The sequence below is a fragment of the Canis lupus genome, chromosome 9 (genome assembly GCF_003254725.2).
Source record: "Canis lupus dingo isolate Sandy chromosome 9, ASM325472v2, whole genome shotgun sequence".
NCBI classification, from domain to species: domain Eukaryota; kingdom Metazoa; phylum Chordata; class Mammalia; order Carnivora; family Canidae; genus Canis; species Canis lupus.
In genome coordinates, this window is record NC_064251.1 from 59,031,238 (window position 1) to 59,052,957 (window position 21,720).

General features: G+C 38.7%; 1 protein-coding gene across 4 annotated transcripts in view; it reads right to left on the bottom strand.

Annotated features, from left to right (window-relative positions):
* The window catches only part of GAPVD1 (GTPase activating protein and VPS9 domains 1), an 83,553-nt gene that overhangs the window by 10,567 nt on the left and 51,266 nt on the right, over positions 1-21,720 (bottom strand). For 2 of the 4 annotated variants that reach the window (XM_025475146.3, XM_025475143.3), the window contains exons 9-21: positions 20,121-20,246; positions 19,012-19,185; positions 17,126-17,266; positions 15,666-15,800; positions 15,083-15,202; positions 10,377-10,454; positions 9,880-10,250; positions 8,832-8,919; positions 7,775-7,855; positions 4,271-4,393; positions 2,322-2,451; positions 1,240-1,349; positions 783-942 (exon numbers count right to left, since the gene is read on the bottom strand). In XM_025475146.3, coding sequence (XP_025330931.1) covers positions 783-942; positions 1,240-1,349; positions 2,322-2,451; positions 4,271-4,393; positions 7,775-7,855; positions 8,832-8,919; positions 9,880-10,250; positions 10,377-10,454; positions 15,083-15,202; positions 15,666-15,800; positions 17,126-17,266; positions 19,012-19,185; positions 20,121-20,246 — 1,837 coding nt within the window. The remainder of the gene's footprint in view (positions 1-782; positions 943-1,239; positions 1,350-2,321; positions 2,452-4,270; positions 4,394-7,774; positions 7,856-8,831; positions 8,920-9,879; positions 10,251-10,376; positions 10,455-15,082; positions 15,203-15,665; positions 15,801-17,125; positions 17,267-19,011; positions 19,186-20,120; positions 20,247-21,720) is intronic. The other 2 variants (XM_049115030.1, XM_025475147.3) reach the window with 1 other exon arrangement.

Consider the following 21,720-nt stretch of genomic DNA (forward strand, 5'->3'; position numbering starts at 1 on the left):
TTTGATTTTATAAATTAGCCATGTCAGGCTGAGACAACTGTCTTGAGGACTGATTACACATGCTGCCAGCTCCAGAAACAGAACCATTCTGCACGTTAGTACAGAGTAACACCTACTGGGCTGAACACTTAGCTACCTAAACTCACAAAATGTTACTAAGACCCTTGGCATTGTTGATCTATTTTATATCGGCCTACAGTCTCCATGCTGGTAGGACCTCATACTTTACAGGAAATTGATTGCTACAGAAGACTAAAATAACAACAAAATACAGATTAATATACCAGTAGATCATTAAATATATCATTGGTTATTCGCTTATAGTCTAATTGTAACAATCGTCAGAACGCCCATTCCCTAAGCCTTGGGGGCCTCTTTATCTCCCAAGAATCTCAATTCGTTCTTCTTCTGAACTGTTAGCATAGGGCTGGCAGCAAAGAAAGGGCAGCAATTTTTAGGCCTACTCCTGCTTCCCTACTCCAGGGAAGTAATTTTTCCAGTCACTCGCAAGAAAAGGGGAAGGATATTCTAGTTATCCTGGCCTCACCTCTGCTAACACTGCTTCTGTGCAAAGCTGAAGGAAACGACATTTCTCCGTTAGTGAGAGTTGCTCATTTACAACTACATTTCCAGATAAACAAAAATGTGTTCCTCAGAAATCTACATCCAGGTAACATGGCCCAGCATGGGCCAGCATATAGTAAACCTAGATTCACTTGTGAAATAAAGACAGAGAAGATTCTTGTAGCCAGGTGAAAAGTGAAGAAAGCTGAGGCAATTACCTGTAGTCCTCCGCAATAGAGGCCAGCAGTTTCCTACAAGTTCTGTTATCAAAGCGGCACACACAGCGCATTGTTTCTTGAAGTTGAGCCATTAAATTCTTATCTTGTAAATTAATTGCTTCAGCTATTTGAACTTTTAAGAAGCACACAATTTCATTGTCTAAACCAAAGGGAGAGAGGGGAGGGAGGAGGATTTGTTATTGTCAGGGATTTCCACTGTATGCCATCCCTCAGCCTCTGGGATGTTAGTTCTGTTCTACCACAGATCGGCAGAACTAAGCCGCATTGTCACTCTCAATTAGAGAACACTTTAATGAAGTATCAGGAATTGAAGTGCCCTTACCTGAGGCTCATACAAATATATTAATGGAACCAAGTGGAACTGCTATAAAGCTTACATAAGGTTGAATACAGGCAGTTTCACATGGCTCATCCCAAACATACAGGAAAAACTTACCCTCCGGGTCTGTATGGTCCGGTAAACCATTCCTTGTTGAATGGGTTAGCACTGGGAAAGCAACAGAATCCGCAGAGCAAAGAGCAAGCCTCAGTTTCTTTTTTGCATCTCTGAAGGAGAAGGAGTCAAAAGTACATTAATCTCTCTATGCAGATGCAGCCTGTTTATGAACACTCACTATATAAATCAAGATGCTACCTCAGGACCCAAATGTTTCAAGCGGTCATAAATAAAAGATAGTATTTTTTTTTAAGATTTTATTTTTTATTCATGAGAGACACAGAGACATAGGCAGAGGCTCCACAGGGAGCCTGATGCGGGACTCGATCCTAGGACCCCAGGATCATTTGCCCTAAGCCAAAGGCAGATGTTCAACTACTGAGCCACCCGGGCATCCCAATAAGAGATAATTTTTAATTTACTGACATCTCAAAAGAACAGGCTTTCTAATTACCCAAGGAACAAGGCCACAGAAATGCTCTGGGCAGGGATCAATCTGCAAAGTCACCAGAATCAGTCCAACAACAAACTCTTTTGGACCCTGTAACATGTACTGAGTCCCACAATGGGCACTATGAGGAGAATGAGGAAACGGTATTTTTAGCAGGGTGAGCAGGGGCCACAGAGGTCACCAGAACCATCCCACCACCCAAACCAAGAATGCCTTCCACCACATCTCTTGAGAAAGGTTGATCCCACCACAGGACAAGCTCACCACTTGATAAGATCTTTCTATTGCTCTACTGCTTGAAACGGCAGCTTACTCTGCCACCCATTCAGTTTTCCCTGGCAGTTCTCACATGGCTGGGGAGCTTGGTGTGGGCAAAGGCACTGTCACCTGTGTCCTTTAAATACCTTACATGCCCCCTGTGAGCACAGGTGGTGGTTGTTTTTTCACCCCTGAATTAAAGCCTTTGATGTATGGCATCCAGAGTGAAGCAGTCTTCTCAGGAAATAGTTTTGTTCTTATCTTTCTACTTTATACATTTACTCAGTGGCCCAAAAAATCATTTGACATGAAGTGAACGCAGTGGTGATGAGAAGCCCAAACCCACAAATTCGAAATCTTATCAAAAAAATACCTGTATGAGAAAGCAGAATCCTGAGGGTGGGCCGCCTGGCTCGCAGAATCCGGGAGATCATCAGCCGAGATGTTCTGTAGTGTTTCCTCACGGGGAGAGTCATGTGCACTTTCACCGTCACCCATGACCTCTGCACAAACCCACCCCCCAAGAGAGGACAGAAGCAGATTAACTTGGAGGAGTCTAGCACTAGAAGGTGTTCAGAGCTACTCAACCATAAATTAGCACTGTGCTTTACCGTCAGAGTTCTTCAAAAATGAAAGAAAAAAAGTTCACTTAAACAAAATTGAGAGAGCAGTTGGTGAGAAGAGGACTTATATTTTGTATGCCAATCATAATCCAAGAAATGAAAGTCTGTGGCTTAACAGATAATGCTTTAATCAGAATCCCTGAACCACAGAACTAAGAGGGGCCTCAAAAATCATTTCACATAACACCTTCATTTTACAGGCATGGAATCCTACCCAATGAGAAAACAGCTTGCTATACGGTGCTCAGCTACCTGGTGGCGAAGGTGAAATGCGCACTCAGGACTCATCTCTTTCCTAGAGCTTTGCCCACTGCCCAATGATGAGCTGGGACCAACTCACAAAAGCAGCCACAACAGATCTGGGGCTCCTGCAGTTGTTTTTATGTTTTTAATTAACCAATTTAGAGAATATACTCATGTATAAAATCAAAAGGAGGGCAGCCCCGGTGGTGCAGCGGTTTAGCGCTGCCTGCAGCCCGGGGTGTGATCCTGGAGACCCGGGATCGAGTCCCACATCGGGCTTCCTGCATGGAGCCTGCTTCTCCCTCTGCCTGTGTCTCTGCCTCTCTCTCTCGCTCTCTCTGAATGAATAAATAAATAAATCTTAAAAAAAAACAAAAAACAAAAAACAAACTCTGCCTCTTTAAAAAAAAAATCAAAAGGAATAAAAATTCATTAGTATAATAAAGATACTGTGCTTATGAGGGCAACTATCTTTATTAGGAGAGAACTTCAAATGCTTCAGAAAAAAAAGAAAAAATATGCAGATAAAATGTAGCAAAATGTTAACAACTAATGAATTCCAGGTAGAAGGAAAATGGACCTTAACTGTACTATTCTTTCAACTCTTTTGTTATTTTAAACTTTTTAAAATAGTAAATGTGGGAAACTCTCCTCTACTCCTACTCACTCTTAGGCTCCCTACTAAGTTCTCCTTGAGCTGATGTCCATTACCAGTTTGTCAGAGACTCTTCTAGGGACACTCTGGGCACATACAAGCATAAACACATGCATTTTACAATTTATGTCTCTATGTACTTTTCTTTCCTGTTACTTTACCTTGGGGATTGTACCATATTTCTCTAACAGCTATTCAAAGTAACTATTAAAAAACTACTTTTTACTCAGATCACCTTTTTCAAAAAAAAAAAAAAAAAATCACCTTTATCACTGGGACCAAAGTGAGTACACTTGACCTGTGAACAACACAGGTCTGAAATGTAAGGGTCCACTTATATGTGGATTTTTTCTTTTTCTTTCTTTCTTTTTTAAAAGATTTTATTTTTAAGTAATTTCTACACTCCACATGGGGCTCAAATTCACAACCCCAAGATCAAGAATCACAAGCTCTCCTGACTGGGCTGACCAGGCACTCCTACGTGGATTGTTTTCAATAAATATATACAGTACTGTGAGTGCATTTTCTCTTATGATTTTCTTAACAACATTGTCTTTTCTCTAGCTTACTTTATTGTAGAACACAGTACGTAATACATAAAACATACAAATTATGTCTTAACTGTTTGTTGTTAAGGTTTCTAGTCAACGGTAGGCTATCAGTCATTAAGTTTTGGGGGAGTCAAAAGTCACATATTAATTTTTAGCTATGCAGGAGGTTGGTGCCTCTAACCCCCTTACCCCCCACATCCCTCACAGTGTTCAGAGTCAACTGTATTCAAATCTTTATCATGATTGTCACCTGCACTTTCATAGTTTGCCATTGCTCCTTCACTGGGGCTGGTTCGCTTAATGGCATTCCTGTATTTGTCCAGAATATCCTCAGCGACCTGAGCTTGTGCACTGAGTCTAGGGCTGGGATCATCTGTAGGGAAAAGGAGAGTGAGAGAATTAGCTCCCCTTGGTTGGTAGCAATTCTGATGTTAGTACGACACCAGTAGCATAATCCAAAAGGCGGATTAGGAGGTAAGACTTAAAAAGAGCACATATCTCAATGTTAAGAGGCACCATGCAGCTGCCTGCTTATCCCATTTCTGAGAGCCTTACTGAAGCACAAATTGGGTGGATTAGCTCCACTTTCTCATCATTGTCAAAATTCTGCATGACAGTGTTGAGAAGTTCAGTGCAGACTACATGAATGATGGGTTTCTAAAGTGCTTCCACTCAAGTTACTGCTGTTATTAGCAAACATACTAACAGAACTTCCAACAATGCATCTTCATATACAGATTTTATATTCAGACATCTCCATGCTGAAGCAGGGGGAAAGTATCAAATTTAGAATTATGCCCTTTTAAAAAATAAAAAACTTCCTTCCTCCATCCTTCCTGTATGACTCTCTCTCTACACATTTGAAAACTTCAGATATCAACACTGTCTTACTGAATGAATCTCACCACGACAGTGCAGCTGCCAGAAGAGTGTACTTTTGTGCCTGCAATAGTGTCTGAGGCACTTCTAGAGAATCTAGCCACTGTTGGAAAGTGCTAGAATTGTACCCAGGGTACATGGAGAAAAAGCTTATCACCATGACAGATGCAGCATTGTTTACTGTCAGGACCATTATCCTGTCAGCAAAATCAGCACGTCAAAATGTGTTCCTGGCATCTAAGATGGCAGAGTCATCAATTAACAGTCATCAAGACAGAGAACTGCTACATATCTATGGAACAAAATAAAGTTCTATAGTGAAATGCAAACTCCTGAGATAGATCTAAATCAAGTAGGTAACCATAAATATCCACGTTATAGTAGAATCCCATTTTTCAGAAAGTCTAAAAACACATTAAAAAAATCACTAAGTTTTATATGTGTGTGTGTGTGTGTGTTAAGAGAAGCTAATAATAATAACAGCTATTATTTATTGAGCACTTACCACGTGCCAGGAACTGTGCTAAGCACTTTATATGAATGATCTCAATTAATCATTACAACAACCCTATAGGGAGGTACTTTTATTACCTCCATTTTAGGGAAGAGGAAATCAGGTATAGGGAGCTCATGGCTCATGGGCTCTTCTGTTTCCATGGGAAAAAAAATTTAGTATCCACGTCTCTGTAAAATTGCAGTAAACTGTAGAGAAACAGGATTGCCAAACTAATCTTTCTGCTATAATGGTATTTGAATGCACGAAAAGAGTCCTAATAAAATCTGATCTTCTTCAAAATGTAAACTGATAAAACTCTTATCATTACAAAATCTTTCTTTGGAGGGGAAATACTTTTTTGCTATTGGTTTTGAGTGCTGGCTTGAGCGTTCTGAAAAATGGACAATAAAATTTGGCAAACCATAGGGAAAGCCATAATGTTGCTTATAACATTTATTTCTATGCCATTCTTAAGAATTTCATCCCAGGAAAGTAATGAAAACAAATAAAATATGCTACATATAAGAAGCTGTGAGCAATATTTTCACAGTAAAAAACTGGATACAATTTAAGTATCCAAAAGCAAGAGAACATCCACAATACTGTAAAATCATATGACAGATTATCTGTAAGTCAATACAAATTATTAAAACCAACTGTGTCTGGGAGAAACTGGAGAGAGTTTACAAAATAACATTTACTAAAAGAAAAATACAAAACTACACAATACTCTGATCTAATCATTAAAAAGGCATGTACAAATATGGAAAGACTGGGAAAGAATATGAAAAAAAAAGATAGTTTGGGTGACTCATTATGGACAGACCATTAAGAAATTTACTTTCATAACCTTTAAAAGTTGATTTAATGATTAATCTTCAACAGGCCATTAATTAGGACTGGGCAGAAATTTCTACACTAGTTGGCAAGCTAAACTGCATGAATCAAACACAAAGAAAACGAAATACTTTATGAAAAAAACTTATACTTAGCTTCTAGATTAGGCACCAAGAACCAAGAAAAATGTTTGCCTAAAGACACAAGCAAAACAATCTGTAACTTCTCCAGTTATTAATTCAACATTTTCAAGACATGAGATTTCATTAAGAGTATTTCACTCCATAAACACTGGGGGTGGTCTAACATTAGGAACATGGAAAGAAAACATAAATATGTTTTTAACTCTTCTCAGACTGTAGACTCCTCAAGAATAGGGGCCATGTGATTTGGCTCAATACCCACAACACTTAGCACAGTGCCTGGCATGGGTCAGATGTTCAACAAGGATCTGCGGGTTGAGTAAGATAGGCTTGACCGCTCTCCACAGGGAACCCTGGCCTGGACACACAGCTTCTGCTTTTCAAAGCCCTTCATTCCAGGAGAGTCACTGCACCAGATAAAGCAGGGATGTATGCTAGAGACCGTGGAAATACATCCAGATACATGGAACCAGAGACCAGAATAACATGCATTAAAATGGGATTCTACCTGTACTACACTGAGCTCTTGAGGAGGATGTCCTTTGGAAACCTGTATCATCTTTTAATAAAAATCTTCATTTTAACTTAGTAGGATAACATACTTGAAAATCAAGATAAGAAAAAAAGAGGTGAGAAATTAATTTCCATTTAGATGCTCTACAGCCATCAGAAACAATACAAAGCTATCAAACTCAAGGCTGGGTCAATTAACACTACTTCTCGAACTCATTCCTTTTAGGGTGCTCACTCATAATGTGCCAAACAGAAGCTGCAAAAACACAAATACTGTGTAAGGTAAGAACCCAATCCCTAGTTGTATTTTCCTTGGGTCAGATAGCAATGTTAAAATGATTCAAGCTGCAAAAAACCGGTAAAGCTTATAAATTTATGATATTGTTTGAACACTTTATCACAAAAAAAGAAAATGATTAGGTAGAACAGAATTTCATTGTGATCCTGAATAATCAAGAACTATAGATGGGAATAAATTTAGAATTCTATGATCAACATTAGAGAAAGCTATTTGATCAATGATCCAAAGATGGGGCATGCATCACACTAAAACCATCATCACCTTTTCCTAAAAGGCCCTGTGTGGCATCGTCCCACTGGGATGTTGCACTGTAGGGTATGCCTGGAGGCTCAGCACCAGGGGCCTCATCATAAACAGAAGTTATGATAATGAGGATGAGGATGATGGTGGCGGTCTGCAGAAGAGCACACTGAAGTTCACTGCGGCAAACCAACTGGAAGCCACAGAGCCATGAAGAACACACTCCCCACCGCACACACACAGACACACTCTGCTAAAAAGGCAGCGCTTATGGCGCCCAAGAAACAGTGCTATGAAATATGTGCTCTGGGAATGAAGGAGCCAGGAAGTCCACGGTCTACAAACCTGTGAGTGTTGAGAATCTGTCAGGCCCCACATCATCTTTGTCTTTTTCTTGTTTTTCTTTCTTTCTAAATGGTATAGGAGCTGGAAATTAAATAAAGTCAGTAGTGTGACACATAACATACTGCACTACTTGGAAGACAGCAGTCATTTTGGAGTATTAACTGGTGTGCCAACATTTCTAAGTGAAAGGAAGGTGAAAAGTTTAAAAGCTAAAAAATCCCGAGTGTCAACTGATAATCATTCTTAAAACAGCATTGAAGATTCTTAAAGAAGCTTTCAGAATCTGCTTTGGGGTCATCTGTTACAGGAAGAAATCCAAACCACTGCTTCTTAACCTCTGCTCGAAAACAACATTCAAAGCTCTGAGCCTCAATCTCTCCTCATCAAGGGGGCTTGAGTGCGGCTGAAAGCAGTGCTCCTCAGCTCCTGAGCGCCACGGTGCTGAGAAGAGGACTTCGGAAGAACTCCCTAGCCTTAATCCTGGATGATCTCTCCTTGCAGGAAGAGCCACTTTTGCCAACTCAAATCTCAATATCTACTGCTACAATGCCAGCCTATTCACCAAAAAAATAAAAAATAAAAAAAGAGCAAACAATTTTATACAACTGCCTTCCAAAATAAACAATTATTAATATTCAAGATATAGATATTCTCAACAAACATAAACGTAAAAAGTTTATTAAGTTTACTCCAGGAATGTAAAGGATGAATTCTCAATGTTTAATTACCAATAGCATCCCTTTTTCCTGCAGTAATTATCAGCAATACAAATATCAAAAGTCCTATGTTTAACCTGAATTGTACATGATTTTTAAACATGACCTGCCTGACTTCCATTTATGAAACCACTACTACTCCCTGCAAAGAACAAGAACTTTCATTTCTAAAGGTCTGCCTTTAGCATTCACCTGAGTGATTCCATTTTCTACACCCTCAAAACAGCTAGAAACTCAGGCCCGGCAAGCCTCACAGAGGAGCTGAGATACTGGCTCTCTGAAAGAGATTTGGGGGCTTTGCTTCTTGTTGCTAATATAATTCTACGATTTTATAAAATTACCTTTGGGCATGGCAGAAACAAAACGTTTTCTCCACCAAGGTCTGTTCCTGTCTGATTTTTCATCATCGCTATCTTTGCGTTCTTCAGTCTGTAGAAAAAGTTTGATGCTTTATTTGGAGTTGGACAGCAGGATAAATTACTATGAAAAGGATTTCAGTTTGTCTGTGAAATACAAAAACCACTCTTGTTTGTCTTAAAAGCAAAACTATTCTTATTGCTGTATAGGCAATTTCTGAAACATGGAAGTGTACCTTTTAAGCACCAGACTTGATTGGCTTGAGAGCAAGTGCTATCTTACTACTGTTAGTAAATCAAAACCTTAATACAGAGCCTAGCATAGAGTAGGCACTCAATAAATACTTATGGAAGGAGTAAGTGCAATGCACATGAAGTCTAGGGGGTTAGCAGAGACGACAACAGTAGTAGTAATAATAAAATTAAGAATGGGGTGTGTGCCAAATACTGAGCATAAGGATATTTATTTCATTTAAACTTCACAATAGCCTTAGGAGATAAACACTACTATTAATTCCTTTTTATAGATGAGAAATAAAGGGCTAAAAAAAGTTATCACCCTATCCTCCCCAAAGTTATATAGCCTGCATGTGGCATAGCTGAGACTCAAACCCAGATCCAAGCAACTTCAAAGTTCATGTTTCGATCACCAATTATAATGAGTTGAGATCACATGTCAAACAGCCCATAGTTCCTTTACTAGCTTATCAAGTGACATTAGACAAATCACTTAATTTCTCATCTCAGAAGGGAACTGTGAAGTTTAAATGAAATTAGATATAAAACTGCTTGGAGAAAAGTTCAAAGTGTCATAAAAATGCAAAATATATTACTACAAAACCAAAACCGTACAAGTTTCCCAAGTTGTGGACAAACTACACTGACAGATCATCTTTAATCATGACTACTGTCCATCCTTACTCTTAGATTTATATATACTGTGTTAACTTCAGATATTAAGAGAACCAGGCAGATAGAACACTAAAGCTGACCACAATTAGCAAAATTCTTCTAGATGGCCTGTGTCCCATACCTCTCCTCTTGAGGAGTCCTTACTCGGGGATGAAGATGATGAATGAGGTGCAGCCACCAAAGAAGTAGCACCAATGGCTGCAGCTGGAGGGAGTTCTCGCTCTTCGTTCCCTGGGCGACGGTTCCAGCTGGGATCACTCATAGGTCGCCGGACAGATGATACTATATCAGAGCTCCTGCTGCGAACTAATCTCTCAGGGTATGAATGCCTTTGCTTGAATGCCTCCATTTCAGCTGGAGTTAAAACATGGGAACCAAAGTTTGGCAACCTGGCCTCATTTCCTCCCACTGCTCCTTCCAGAATTGGGGGATCTGGTGGTGGATGTGATGGCCTGGCATAGTGAACCTTTGGCCTTACCACAGCAGAAGCCCCTAGAACACAGGAAAAAAAATGTTAGCAACTGAGATACAACTGATCCAACAATGGCATAAACAAAGGGTTTTGGTTCTGTTCTTCTGCCCAGGGTAAGAGTCAAAAAGCTGATTTGACTAGTTTACCTTCATGTGAAGACAGTGGATCAAACATGGCAAGTAGAGACTCTGATTGAGAAGGAGGAGAGGTCAGCTGGTGGGCGCCTAAAACAAACAGGCAAACTGTAAGACTAAATCAGAACTGTCATCAATAAGAGTTTCTACACAATGAAAAAGGTTCTAGCATTCTTCCACAGTTTTCCTTTCCTTTTTTTTTCTTAAAGGTTTATGGGATCCCTGGATGGCTCAGCGGTTTGGCGCCTGCCTTTGGCCCACGGCGTGATCCTGGAGACCTGGGATCAAGTCCCACATCAGGCTCCCTGTGTGGAGCCTGCTTCTCCCTCTGTCTGTGTCTGCCTCTCTCTCTGTGTGTCTCTCATGAATAAATAAATAAAACCTTTAAAAAAAATAAAGGTTTATTATTTGAGAAAGAGAGAGAGAGAGAGCACACAGTGGGGAACAGGGAGGGGGAGACAGAATCTCAAGCAGATTCCCTGCTGAGCCCAGAGTCTGATGACATGGAGCTGAATCTCAGGACCCTGAGAACATGACCTGAGCAGAAATCAAGAGTCAGAAGAAGCTCAACCAACCCAGGCATTTCCACAGCTTTCCTTTTCTGATCAACAGAACTTGAGGGGTATAGCAGAAAAAAAGAGAACCTAATAAATACCATATTCTGATTACTTCAAATTCATGGTATGTTTTTATCTACATACAGGGATTTTAATGACATTTAAGTGGTCTAGCATCCACATGTTAATTACATTTAAGACCAAACTGTAGGGATCCCTGGGTGGCGCAGGGGTTTGGCGCCTGCCTTTGGCCCAGGGCGCGATCCTAGAGACCCGGGATCGAATCCCACGTCGGGCTCCCGGTGCATGGAGCCTGCTTCTCCCTCTGCCTGTGTCTCTGCCTCTCTCTCTTTCTCTCTCTGTGACTATCATAAATAAATAAACATTAAAAAAAATTAAAAAAAAAAAGACCAAACTGTATTATAGTTAATGCAAAGAGTAGAGTCAATAGATGTAAATTATCAAAATTTTCAGAATGTCACAACTGCCCTTCCTTCCACCTATAAAAATAAGGGTAAAAACTAATATTAATAAGGGCAATATTACCTAGAAGGAGTATAAATAGAAAGTTGTGAAATCTGAAATTCTTATACAGCTCTCAGAAAATGACAATAAATTGACAATAGATAAAAATGACAATAAATAAAAGTACTCTTTAAAAGCCCGGTGGCTCAGCGGTTTAGTGCCGCCTTCAGCCCAGGGCGTGATCCTGGAGTCCTGGGATCGAGTCCCACGTCGGGCTCCCTGCATGGAGCCTGCTTCTCCCTCTGCCTGTGTCTCTGCCTCTCTCTCTCTCTCTCTCTCTCTCTGTGTCTCTCATGAATAAATAGATAAAATCTTAAAAAAAAAAGTTTCTTTAAAAAAAAAAAAGTACTCCTTAAAAAAATGAATAATATTACATTATACCACAAAACAGACTTGAACTATTCTCAGCTACGGAGTTCATATGACTCCTCTAAGCATGTCCACACAACCAAAATCAGAAATATCAAAACAGATAAGTATGCAGAGGCTAAAACTTTCAAATATATAAAAGAAATTGTTCCCCTAGGGGTGCTTGGGTGGTTTAGCCCACCAAGTTGGTGAAGCATCCAACTCTTGATTTTGGCTCAGGCTGAGATCGAGCCCTACTTAAGATTCTCTCTCTCTCCTTCTCCCTTTGCCTCTCCCCAGCCTCTCCACACACAACCCCACTAGGACTATCTCTCTAAAAACAATTTAAAAAATAAAAAATTAAAGTAACTCTAAACTTTTTGAGTCTGAGCTCTTTAATGCTAATGATGACTACTCTGATTTTATGGTTTTTGATTTTTCTTTTGTTCTAGGTTTTATATTTACCTTCCTCTATTAAAATTATAAAAATAGTATATTATTATGAAAGACAGCTTAGAATATCTGTTCTAAAATTTTGGTCTTGGGCAGCCCTGGTGGCTCAGCGGTTTAATGTGGCCTTCAGCCCAGGGCCTGATCCTGGAGACCTGGGATTGAGTCCCACGTCGGGCTCACTGCATGGAGCCTGCTTCTCCCTATGCCTGTGTCTCTGCCTCTTTCTCTCTCTCAGGAATAAATAAATACAATATTTTTAAAAAAATAAAATAAAATTTTGGTCTTGGGCAGCCCGGGTGGCTCAGTGGTTTAGCGCCGCCTTCAGCCCAGGGCCTGATCCTGGAGACCCAGGATCAAGTCCCACGTCGAGCTCCCTGCATGGAGTCTGCTTTTCCTTCTACCTGTGTCTCTGCCTCTCTCTCTCTCATGAATAAATAAATAAAAATTAAAAAAAAAAAAAAAAAAGAAAAACAGAAAGTGAGGTTGCATCTCCTTTAAAAAAATAAATAAAATAAAAGTTTGATCTTAGGACACTTTTACATTCTTAAAAATTATTGCCCCAAAGGACCATTATGTTGGTTTTATCTATTGATATTTACCATATCATAAATTGAGCTGAAAACAAATATATATTTATATATTAACTCATTTAAACATATCTGTTAAATGGTAATACAAATAACCCATTTAAATGAAAAAATAAGTATTTTCCAAAAAAGAATAGTAACATCTAGTAGATGACACTGTTTTACATTTTTTCAAATTCTCTTTAAGGTATGGCCTAATAGAATCCAGCTGGATTCTCATATGAACTTCTGCTTTCTATCTGTTGCAATACATATTTTGATTGAAGTATATAAAGCTGGCCTCACACAGATATGCAGTTGGACAAGGGAAGATATTTTAATAGCCTTCTCAAATAATTGTGGACATTCTTCTATGATATGACACCAAATCTTGACTAGTAGTTATGTATAGGTTAGCTACAATCTGGAATCTGAAACCAGATCAATGAACTTTTTATACTGTTACAATACAATTAATTGGTCTGTTTTCCAATATCATGCATTGATCACCAGGAAAATGCTGTCCAATTAGATATGCAGATCCTCCACATGTTGACACATTTCAATATATAATACCAAAAAATCACATTCTTAATACCGCCAATCTCAACAGAAAAGTCTTTAAATATCAGAAAGCTGTCAAGCTCATGAAGGTGGATACGAGTTTTCCAAAATTCTCATTTTTTATCTGAAAGCCTGAGTTTTATCACTGACAACAAACTCCTCTGCCAGTTGTTTTCCTTGAAGTGATAGGCTCACTTTGTTAATTTTTAAGCAATGCCTGCCAAATACCCAAATATGAAGAACTACAGTTTGTCGTTCTTTCAAGTAAAAGTGTGTCATGAAAAAAAAACAAGAGAAGAAACACCTAGTTAAGCTCACAACTCCAAAAAACATTTAAATGCTTTTCCTGACTACAGGAGAAATGTATTAGGGGTATTTCCTATTTCTTCAGAATTTTAAACAGATGTGTGTATACTCAGGGTTGAGACATAATTAAATAATTTTTACTGCAACATGAAAGATATTCATAAGTAAAACTTTCTTTTTTACTGCATGAGAATATAGTGACTGCTAACAGTTCAGTACCACTACTTTGCTTCATGCTAAAGTCTACCCCAGGAAATTTAGTCACCTTTGCTTGTGCACCATCAGTGCAAATGTCAATACAGTGAAAAGGACAATAACCTTTTACTATTACGAAAATATCTAGACCTCACTACCCCCCCATCCCTCAAAAGAGTCTTAAGGTCCCTTAGTAGTCCATGGAAACTATACCTTGGAAAATTGCTTTTTTAGAGCAGTGGTTCTCAAATAGGGCTATTTTGTCCCCCAAGTATCATTTGGCAATATGCAGAGACATTTTTGGTTGTCACAACTGCAGGGAAAGAAGGGGGGTGCCGTGTTCCTGGTAGAGGCCAGAGATGCCACTAAATATCCTCTAATGCACAGAACACGTCTTCATAACAAAGAACTACTTGGCCCAAAATGTCAATAGTGTTAAGGATGAGAAACCCTGGTTTAGAAACAAACTTTTTTTATAAAGAAAAAGTATCTAAAACCCTAGTTCTCGGTACATAAAACCATGGCTAGTATTTTGATATTTCTTTCTTGTGCTTTCTCTATGGTACGTTTTTTAATGCTTTATTATCTTATACATGAAATTCTTTAGGATAAGTTTTCCAAGAGATACTATGTTCTAGTATTTCTAGAGTTTCAATTTATTTCATATGTTTTAAAGGATTTTAAAAAACAGACACAAAAAACCAAACCAAACCAACAAAGATCAGCCACATAAATTATGAATGGGTGCATCAAAATTCACTTAGCAATTCTATTTGTTCAATTCTTAGATTGCTTCTCATTTTCTGCAATATAAATGTTATGAAGAACATCAATATAAATGCTACAAAGAACATAAGATTTTCTGTATACATCGAACTATTTCCTGATGAATGATTCCTAAACTGGACTAACTGAACCAAATTTAGCTTGTGAATTTTTTTTTTTTAAGTAGACTCCACACCCAGTGTGGAGCCCAGTGAGTGGCTTAAACTCATGACCCTGAGATCAAGACCTGGGCTGAGACCAAGAGTCAGACGCTTAACTGACTGAGCCAGTCAACCCCAACCCGCTTTATGAATCTTCAAGGCTTTATATACGTACTGTCAAATCATGCTCCAAAGTGCTATATCAACTGATATCACCAGCAAACATGTGAATGTGATCATTTTTAAGTCATTTTAAGTCATTCTATTTCCCTTCTTACCATGAGTTACTTCATCCATGTCTGGACTAGTGACAGAATCTTTACCCCCAAAATCAGAACTGCACTCAGATCTCAAGTCTTCAATCTTATTGGGAATATCCTCGGAGGTTGCACTTATGCCTTTAAAATGAATAAGTAAATACAGTAAAAAATCAATAGCAAGAAGAATGGAATAACCACATAAAAAGTATATGAAGTTTGGAGAAATGTAAATATTCTCAAAATTTTTATGTCCCAGTGTTATACATGTGAGATGTCTGGTATCACAACCTTTACTGCCTAATAAATATGCTTACCTTGATTTTACAACATAAGCACAAGTATCATATGGTATCTAAATACAGTAGTAGAGGCCACCAAGAACAGATAGAATTAGAGAGGGAACACACACAGTTTGCCAATGACCTCAACAAGCTCTATAAAGCCACACGTTCTCATAGATTTAAGGTCCCACAGAAATAATTTTGTTTCTTAGAAATTTCTCAACTCTTAAATAAAACATATCTCTCTGTTATCAACTTTATAAATGGAGAGGTAGGAATACACCTTGCAATCCTTATTCCTTAAAACAAGACAGACATACCCGACACAACACTGAGGCCTGGTGTGCTGGGACGGGAACTGACCTCCCTGACATCCGTATCATCAGATGTGCTACCTAGTCCAGAACAGCTCTCCAGCTCTTGTAGACGCTCCTCCTGCTTTAGATCCGGGGCCTCTAAACAGAAGACACAGGTGCCACATTAGTGATTCAGTTAGCGTGCTGCAGTTTCAGCTTGTGACACCCACATGAGGAAAGCTACCAGAGCATGAATGAAATCATTGTAAACAGATTTCTAAGTCTGGGCCAGTTAGCAAAGCTGGTTAGACTGAACGCTAAAGAAGCTGAGGTTGTGATTTTTATCCCAAAATAGGTCAGTCTGTTGTGCAAAGGTGAAAACTCTGCCCATAGAATACTAATCTCATAAAACACATTGTTGGTTAACAAGTAAACTCAATAAGAGAATACAAAAATAGCTTAACATTAAGCCGAACATTTCCTAAAAAATAACTCCAATGGGCACTCAATAGATAGTAAGTTAATCCTACTGTCTCCTTATGTAACGGTCAGCACATCTGAGTGCATTAACGTTACAAAACATATATCAGAATCACTTAATTATTCTTGAGCCAAGTAGATCAGATTAGAATATAATTCAGACATACAGTTACTTAAATTTGCATTCTGATAGTTGACATTTAATTGAAAGCAAATTTATCTTTATAGTCAGAAAAAAAAGTAGAAATGCAATATATAAGAAAAGAAAAAGTACAAAACACTTGGTTATAGATTTATAATAATCCTGCACAAAATAATTCTCAGAACTCCAGAATCTCAATTTCATTACATTTCAAAAATACATTAGCTATCTTTTAGAGGGTCAAGTTCTTCCTGGGATGAATATAGGCATGCTTACCACACATCCAACCGTTTAGGGCTCAAGTTATATTGCTATTCCTATGTTATGATGAGTTAGTGGGAGATACCAAACACAGTGTCCCACCAGAGCTCTGCTGAGTTGCTAACAAATGCTTACAAATAACTGAACACAGAGTCAAGAAAGCACCTGCCATCTTAGCCCATGCCATCCCAAACTGTTTTTTCTTGATGGACAGAAAACGCCCTAACCTACCTGTCCGTCTGAAATTCTTAGTAATATGGTTGCATCACACTTGACAAAACGTACATAACATATAAATTAAGATACATTTAAAACTTCCGTGAGGGATCCCTGGGTGGCGCAGCGGTTTGGCGCCTGCCTTTGGCCCAGCGCGCGATCCTGGAGACCCGGGATCGAATGCCACGTCAGGCTCCCAGTGCATGGAGCCTGCTTCTCCCTCTGCCTATGTCTCTGCCTCTCTCTCTCTCTCTCTGTGTGACTATCATAAAAAAATAAAAAAATAAAATCTTTAAAAAAAATAAAAATAAAAAAAATAAAAAAATAAAAAATAAAAATAAAACTTCCGTGAAAATCAAAAAGCAAACAATGGCGGCATACTAACCTGAGTCACTTGGCAATACCTCTACACTCCAAGCTTCGCTTGTTGTCTCTGATATGGTAGAACCAGTGCAGGGGTCAAGAAGCACTGACCCCGAACCTGGCAGGCATAGTAAACTGCCTAACATGTTTTCTGCTGCTGCACCTGTATAACCAGTGGGGAGCAAAAGGTTAATGAAGATCCTGATGGAAAGAGCAGTGATAATGGAGAAGAGCCAAATACTAAAGTAATCTCTACCCACAAGAAGGAAGCCAAGGTAAGTAATTTCAATCAATAGCACCATTAAAAACACAAATTTCCCACTTTGGTCATAATCACACAAGCTCCTTTTTCTTAGTTTCCTCCTAGTCACCTAGGACTCTCCATAGAGAAAACACATCATTAGGTCAAGTCATTTCAATTAGCTTTCATCTTGGTTTTATAGCACACTTTCATATGTGTTCCTAAATATCTAAAATACATAGTATTTACAGGGATTAAAAACACTCAGAGACACTTAACCACATAAAGTTATACTGGCCAAATATGTTTTCTTTTGGCACATTAGCCACATATTTAGAGCAATAAAATATGCTTGCAGGAGAGACACCTGGGTGGCTCAGTAGTTGAGTATCTGCCATCAGCTCGGGCCATGATCCCAGAGTTTCCTGAGAGGAGCCTGCCTCTCCCTCTGCTTCTCTCTCTGTGTGTCTCTCATGAATAAATAAATAAAATCTTAAAGAAAAAAATATTTGCAGGAAAAAAACACCTCTCTGTAGCATGCATTCAACTGCAAATACAGCTCAATGCTCAAACAGAACATTCTGCTAACTACTTTGGCACCTGAAACAAAGTAATGCAAAATCTATTAAGAAATCTATTTACACTACTTAAAAATACAAATAGAAAGGATTAAACATTATTATACATCTGTGTTAAAGACACTCAAGCTCAGAATGCTTCGCAACATCGGATTACCCCTAGCAAAAGAACAATTCTACTGTGGTGCATAAAAAAACTTTTGGCAAAAAGTTACTGCTGACAGTTACCTTTTAAAGATATATCATAAAATAATTACAAATAAAATAATGTCTGGAACTTGCCTAACACATAACAAGGGAACAGGTAAAAAGGCTAGTTGGTGGGAGAAGAGATGGGACAAAACCAGCCACATATGTACATGCAAGAGTTGAAGCTGAATGACAGGTACACAGAGTTCACTTTTCTCCTTGTATTTGCATGAAATATTCCATGATTTAAAGAGAAAATGAAGATGCTGCTTATAAGACTTTATGAAATCTTCCAGAACTTATAGCACAGTATCCTAAAGGGGGTGAATTTTAAAGTATGTAAACTATAGTTCAATAAACTTGATATATATATAAAAAAAGAAAAAAACTAGTCACTCTTTGGAACTGAATTAATCCCTCCAGAAGTAAATTCATTTTTTTAAAAGTAGGCTCTACACCCCACATGGGGCTTCAACTCACAATCCCCAGATCAAGAGTCACACGGTCTACTGACTAAGCCAGCCAAGTGCCCCACTAATTTCAATTTTTAGAGAATCTCAGTATTTACGATTCTGAAAGATTTTGTGGTTATAATCTATAAGAATTTTTATCTTCAGGTAAGGTGCTTAATCTCAAAATAATATCCTAAGAATATATACTATGCCCTGAAAACAAGAAGCTAATTCAGAAGACTGGTGTTTCTTTCTTAGCAGGGAAAGGAGAGTTAAATGCAGACAAGGAAAATGCTACCTATATTTAGATAAAGAATAAAAAAAGACAAGTGCTTTGTTACATACAGTTATCTCAGTTTCCCAGTCTGTCTGAAGTCTCTGCCCATGAAGGGTAAGTGGATATGAATAACTAAACAGCAATTTTCCAGAGAATTTAAATAGCAGTTACCTGCAATTTCCTGTAAGCGATCTTCATCAATGTTAGGGTCAAAATCACTTCCCAAGACATCTGTACTCCAGGTCTCACTCACTGTTTCTGATATATCTCTGTCATCTGTTAGTCCCATCATGTCACGTATTTCAAATTTCCTTAGCTTATCATCAAGATTATCTTGTGTTGTAGCTACCAAAAACAGAATTAAGCACTTAAAAATGGTACCAGCACAGCTATGATTTTTTTAATCAACTTTAAAGATACATATTTTATCATTAATACTGAGCAAGCAGTCCCAAAACACTGAATTATTCCCCTACGGATGTACTCTTTACCTCTCTGAACTGAGCTCAGGATATGTACCCCCACATCTGGTAGATTAACTGGGACAACCTCAACAGTGTGACTTTGATAAAAAATTGGGATATATTCCCGTATCTGTGTATTTGCACAGGCCCTGTTACTTGCTTTGGCCAAAAGAGTAAAAAGGAAACGAGGAAGTTTCAAGGCCAGGCCTCAAGAGACCTTATAAAATTTCTGCTCTCTTTTTCACCTTCTGTCATGAGAACAAAGCTTAAGCTAGCCTGCTGGTGAATGAGGGACCACATGGGATGGCGTGAAGATCATCCTAGAGCAGCCAACTCCTCACTGAACCACCTGTCCCCCCGCTTTAAGGCTAGCATTTTCTTCCACTAAGTTTTTCCCTATACTTCCAACCACATGTATCTCTTATTCAGAACTGCCAAGGCACTTCTGTAACACTTCTAGTCATTTGTCTACCTTCCTCTCCCTATTCGAAGTACCTTTAACCTCAAGTATTTATCTTTGTATCCCTGAAAAGTTCAGTATTACAGAACTGAAATGCCAAATATTACAGGATTCAAGCAATTTATTTTAATTATTCTATGTAACTTCAGCCTAAAAAATTCATTTACCAACTAAACATTTTTTAAGAATGGAAAGAACTATGAATAAATGCAAGTTTGAAAAAAAAAAAGTGCAAGTTTGATGGTCATTATATAATCAACTTAAAGTTATTCTTTTACTAAACACAGTCAACCTACATGGAACACAGCCAGGTAAATTCTTTGCTACTTAAGCATCTGTGTTCAACTTCACTTTACCTTGCTCATGCTCTAATAGCTGTAGAGCTTCAACTCCATTACTCCCAGAAGGTCCAGCTCCAAGTTCTGATACAGATTCTCCTTCCAGGTCTAGAGAGGATACTGAATTGGAGCGATTTGAGGGACCTAGAGAAATGTTTATACTGTGAGTGAACTTTTTAAATCATGAGCCACCATGTAACTTTTCATGTCCTGATAATAGACTAAGACTGATTAAGGTAAAAAAAAAAAAAAAAAAAAAGACTGATTAAGGTACATTTATTTATTTGTTTATTTAAATGTATTTATTGGGACTCCTGGGTTGCTCAGTGGTTGAGCATCTGCCTTCCGCCCAGGGCATGATCCTGGAGTGCCGGGATCGAGTGCCACATCGGGCTCCCTGCATGGAGCCCGCTTCTCTTTCTGCCTGTGTCTCTCTCTTTGTGTCTTTCATGAATAAGTATATAAAAATCTTTAAAGACAAAAAAATGTATTTATTTATTTTAGAGAGTATGTGTAAGCAGAGGACACAGAGAAAGGCAGAGGGAGAGAGAATCTCAAGCAGATTCCTTGTTGAGCACAAAGCCAGATACAGGGCTTGATCCTACAACCCTGAGGATCATGACTCGAGTGGAAATCAAGAGTGGAATGCTTAACCTACTGAGCCACCCAGGTGTCCCAAGGTGCTTTTATTTATGTATTTATTTTTATTAAGGTGCTTTTAAAAATTTTTTTAAATTGCTTTTAGGCAGGGGGAAGGAAAGAAGGAGAGGGAGAGAATCTTAAGAAGGCTCCATGCTCAGTGCAGAGTCCAATGCAGGGCTCGATCTAACGACCCCTGAGATCAAGACCTGAGCTGAGAGCAAGAGTCAGATGCTTAACCCACTGAGCCACCCAGGCGACCCTACCATTCTACTGATAACAGTATTCTGGTTTATTTTTATTAAAATTGGGTTTAGGGGATCCCTGGGTGGCTCGGCGGTTTAGCGCCTGCCTTTGGCCCAGGGCGCAATCCTGGAGTCCCGGGATCGGGTCCCACATCAGGCTCCCGGCATGGAGCCTGCTTCTCCCTCTGCCTGTGTCTCTGCCTCTCTCTCTCTATCATAAATAAATAAATAAATCTTTAAAAAAAATTAGGTTTATGTTGTTTTGTAACCCTTTTTTGTTTACCCATATAGCAGTGACATTTCCCTCTATAATTTAACATTCTTAAATAACCTGAGTTATTAATGGTTTTTTACTTTAACTTCAAATGGGCATAATTTATTTAAATATTCTTGTTTGATTAAACATAGATTGCTTCTACTTTTCAAGCATTATAAAAAGCCCTTCAGGGCGCCTGGGTGGCTCAGTGGTTGAGCATCTGCCTTTGGCTCAGGTGTTGATCCCTAGGTCCTGGGATCGAGTCCTGCATCGGGCTCCCTACAGGGAGCCTGTTTCTCCCTCTGCCTATGTCTCTGCCTCTCTCTCTGTATCTCTCATGAATAAATAAATAAAATCTTAAAAAAAAAAAAAAGCCCTTCAACAAGCGACCTTGAATTGTTTCCTAGGATAAATTCCTAGAAGCACAATTGCTAGTTTAAAGGGCATGTCTATTTTTAAGGTACAGATGTAGTATTAA